This window comes from Lycium ferocissimum, chromosome 9 (genome assembly GCF_029784015.1).
Source record: "Lycium ferocissimum isolate CSIRO_LF1 chromosome 9, AGI_CSIRO_Lferr_CH_V1, whole genome shotgun sequence".
In the NCBI taxonomy this organism is placed as follows: Eukaryota; Viridiplantae; Streptophyta; class Magnoliopsida; order Solanales; family Solanaceae; genus Lycium; species Lycium ferocissimum.
Window position 1 is genome coordinate 7646462 of NC_081350.1, and position 4356 is coordinate 7650817.

At 39.0% G+C, this 4356-nt stretch overlaps 1 protein-coding gene across 1 annotated transcript; it reads right to left on the reverse strand.

Moving 5' to 3' along the window:
• Positions 1-433: 433 nt before the first annotated feature.
• LOC132031554 (uncharacterized) lies at positions 434-1678 on the reverse strand. Its single transcript, XM_059421540.1, has 3 exons — positions 761-1678; positions 621-680; positions 434-544 (listed from the first exon to the last, which is right to left on the reverse strand). Exons 1-3 carry the CDS (start codon positions 1676-1678, stop codon positions 434-436), a joined length of 1089 nt encoding a protein of 362 aa, XP_059277523.1.
• Between the last annotated feature and the right edge of the window lie 2678 nt (positions 1679-4356).

Genomic DNA, 4356 nt, shown 5'->3' on the forward strand with positions numbered 1-4356 from the left:
TTGACAAATGTACATCATCTACCATAATTGTTTCACAAAAACAACATTAAAATCATGAAATACCGCCGCATAACAACAAGATCAAAGACATAAAATGCGTTAAATACACAGCCTTCCATTTCATTTCTCGTGTAACTCGATGAACTCGTTTGACTTAAAGAGTTCAACTCGTTTTGGCCCTTGTTCTCATTCTCTTTTGTCCACTCATTTATTCGAAGACCTTGTTGTGTCATAGCTGGACTACTTTTCCATTTTAGTCCTCCTCGGTCTTGGTTTGTGTTGTCCAAGACTACCGTTGACTACCGCCGAATTCATAGCATGGTTGGAGTCGATTTGCCATTCCAGCCGTATTAGCAAAATAGATATCCATTAGGCTAAATATATCTCCATTAGGCTAGATTGTTTACAGTAAATGGTTAATGAGGTTGCAAACTTACATTGCCAATTTTGAAACCACTTTGGGTCTGAAGTACTCCCATTCCCACAACTCTTGGCCTCTTAAAGGGGTGCCCTCTTCCAAGAATCGACCACTTGCATCAGAAGCCTAAGTCACATTTAAGGTGTCAAACACTTAGAATTGTAAAATTGATTAAGTGGTAATTTAACAAGCTAAGTAATACCTGTGATGTAGATGACTGTCCTGTACCCCTTCCAGATTGAAATGCTGCAGCAGCCATGGCCTAATTCATATTTAAGTAGTTAGAGTCAATGTAAGACTGTAATATTTAATCAAGTAGTAAATAACAAGGAGAGTTTTTACCTGTTTGGTAGAACCTCTTGGTCTTCCCCTTCCTCTACTTGGTTGGGAATTACTTGGTACCGTAGAAGAACCAACACTTGACCTTGTTGAACTAGTACTTGTCCCTCTCCCCCTTGCCCTTCCTCTGCCTCTCACAGATTGTGGATTCATAGGACAACCCTTCTTATTGTGACCCTTTGCATGGCACAAGCTGCAGGTCATCTCAACACCTCTTTTTGACAGCTTCCCTGTCTTGTTTTCTGTCTGCTCCTTTCTTCTACACTTCCTTGGCCTACCTGGCAGCTTTTTAATCTCAGGTGGGAGGACAGGAGGATTGGTTGTCTTTGGCCACATTGCCATATTAGTAACAGGTTGAATGAATGAGTTGTATGTTTTGAGGTAAGTGTCCTTAGTGTACCAATGTGCAACATAGTCAATAGGTTCCAATTTTCTGAAATGAAGTGCAGCTATGGCATGACAGCAGGGAATACCTTTCAGCATCCAAGATCTACAAGTGCAAGTATTGCTGTTCAGATTTACTATGAATTTATTACCCCAGCTGTCCTTGACCTCAAAGCCATATTCACCATTCCATTCAAGAGTACACTTCATTGACTTTGATGTGTTCTCTTGCAATACCTTCAAAGCCATTGGGCTGATGTTTGTTATCCAAGTCTCAGAAAACTCTCTTAGTTGTCCTACCCTTCTCATCATTTTGACTCTAATTTCCTCAAGCATTGTGATAATGGTCTTGTGCCTTGGCCCCAAAATCCAGGAATTAAAACTCTCGGCCATGTTGTTGTCAACACTATCACAACAGCTGAGGTATTTAAAGTAGACCTTGGACCACCTATCTATGTTGTAATACAACAAATCTCCATTTATTCCATCACCTAACTTCTCCATATGATCCAAATTTTTTTGCAACTCCAAAGACATCTCCAGTACAGATTTCTAATCTCTATGCCTTTCCATTTTTTGGAAAAATTGGCAAGCACATGTCTTGCACACATTCTTTGTTCTGCATTTGGCAACAGATCCTTAATGGCTATATCCAGACCCTACAATAACATGTAAAAAATATTAGGTGACAGCAGAGCAGCATAAGTTAAAGAGAATGAAAAAAATTCAGAAATCAATAACCAAGAATACATTACCTTTTGCATATCTGAAAGAGTTGTCAAATCAGTCCCATCTCCAAGCTCAAGATCATGCCTTAGAATGTTGACAAACCATCTCCAAGTAAAAGTATTCTCAACTTCAACAACCGCCCGATTGGTAGCATCCGGTTGTTCCCATCCTTACAAAAATGCCACAAGCAATTGCCCTTTACTAACACCTTTTAAAAAACACCCATCCAACCCAATTGCTCTCCTACAACCAGCCTTGAATGCCTTCTTCATGGCATCAAAACATATATAAAAGGACTGAAACCTTTTGATTCCACCTTCAAAGTTTCTTCACTCAGCCTTAACCACACACGTGCTACTCCGGATTAGTCCTTAAAAGCTCATCCCTATAATCCAAAATTCTTTTGAACTCCTCTATATTGTCACCCATGATTTGTTGCAAAACAATGCTTCTCGCTTTCCTTGCCACAAATTCTACCAATATACACCTCCAATTCCTTTCTTACCAAATTTTGAAGCTCAAAAATTCTAATGCCTGTGTTCAAATAATTCTATCCTTGTACCTTTCTGAAATATACAAAGAATTTACCAACTTGTTCTTTGTTGTGCCATTGCACTTGTGAACAGGATTATAATTCTTCACAACAAAATCATTTGTTCTAGAATCAGAATCGGCAAACAATAACCATGGACAGCAAGCTAAAGGCACTTTACCTCACCCTAGTTGGTTCATTGACATATTTATCCAACTCTACATGTTCTTGAATCGCATACCTAGTAAGTGCTTTCCTAAACCGTTTAGCACTTTCAAATGCAAGACCCGAGTCTCCCAAACTATTTCTTTACACTCGGGATAAAAAATAACCCTATTTCTAATTCTTTTGGTCTCCTTGACTTTTTTGTAGGCTTTTCAACCACACCTTCGTCATGCAAGCCCGAACTCATCATCCTCTCTATTTCAAAGCTAACAGTTCATCCGAGTCATAAAATGGCTCATCCCCACCCAATTTTCCTTCAAAAGTACTCTTACTTCTAGATAAATATTCATCATGTCCCATATCTACACCCTTTGGCCCTAAATCTATCCCTTCAGATCTCTTAGCCTTATCTTTCTTCTTTTTTGATTTTAGAGCCACCCTATCTTTCCTTAGATTCCTATCCTCCTCATGAACATCACTATCAAATTCTTCTTCTTCACCTTCCTCTACCACTACATTGTCGACTCCTCGCATTCACTCTCACTTTCTAAGTCGGAATCATCATCATCATCACGAAAGTAGTAGTAGTGCCGCTAAAATGGCAGTCGAAGGCCCACCCAAGGGTTCATCAAGACCAGCAAACTCCTCTTCAAACCCTAAGCCTTCACTACCCCCAAATGTTTGACTACCCTCACCGCACCCCTACCTTTTCATTTATATCTTCACATGTGGGGTTATCAAAAGCAAGAAAAGATTCCCTACCCACGGGGGTAATAGGTGGAAGAGCGTGGGGACCACAATAGGTTCCTCAACAAGATGAGTCGAAAAATTACAACAATATCTCCGTTTTTTAATTGAGGTGCAATACCAATAATGTCCCTATCACTTTTAACTTCTACTACAAATCGACATTTAGGTGGTCTAATATATACACAACAAGATGAAACATTATAACCGATTTCTTTAACATAGTAAACAAGCTCAAAATAAGAGAATTTATCAAGATCAACATCAAAATAATCTCGTCACACTACCTCCAACATACTTAATACAAGGGGTTTTTTCTAAATTACCTCCGTGGTTAAACCTCAGAGTCACAAACACATCGTCCATTTTCTTCACAAAACCTAAAATTGAAAACAAATGAAAAATTACAAGATTCAGTTACCATTTACACCAAAAAAAAATAAAAAAGAAAACGAAGTTAAAGATTAATTTTTTGCAACTGAAATCGAAATCTAGACAAACCCTAACGAGAACAACAAGAATCGTGTACCTTTGTGGCTAACTAATCTTCAATATCACTCATAAACGACAAGATTTACGTATATTTTCGGATTTTAACTTTGCAATGATCGGTTTGTGGAGGTTTGGTTGTGTAGTGGAAAGGGGAAAAGTGTCGATTGGAACCGTGGTTGGGTGTTTTGTTTGGGATGGGTCGATTTAATTGGGGGTGGGTCGGGTTAATTGGGCCGGGGTCGGGTTTTATGCGGGGAACGGTAAAAATAAGTTGGGGGAATTAATAAATGACGTGGACCAATTAGCTCGCGCGTGTCTAACACTACCCGGCCCTCGGCCTGTCCGCCACTAGAGGGGGAAGATAATTAAATCGTAAGTTGTTAAGGGGGGTAAATAAATAGAAGTTAAGTTTAGTTTCCAAACTGAGTTTTCATGCCAAGTTCAGGGGTTAAATGATGTCTTTTCTCTTTATCAAATGACTCCGTTCACAGGACAATAACTCCAAACATATTTCAGAATACCATTAACTTCTTTTATAAACTACAACTTA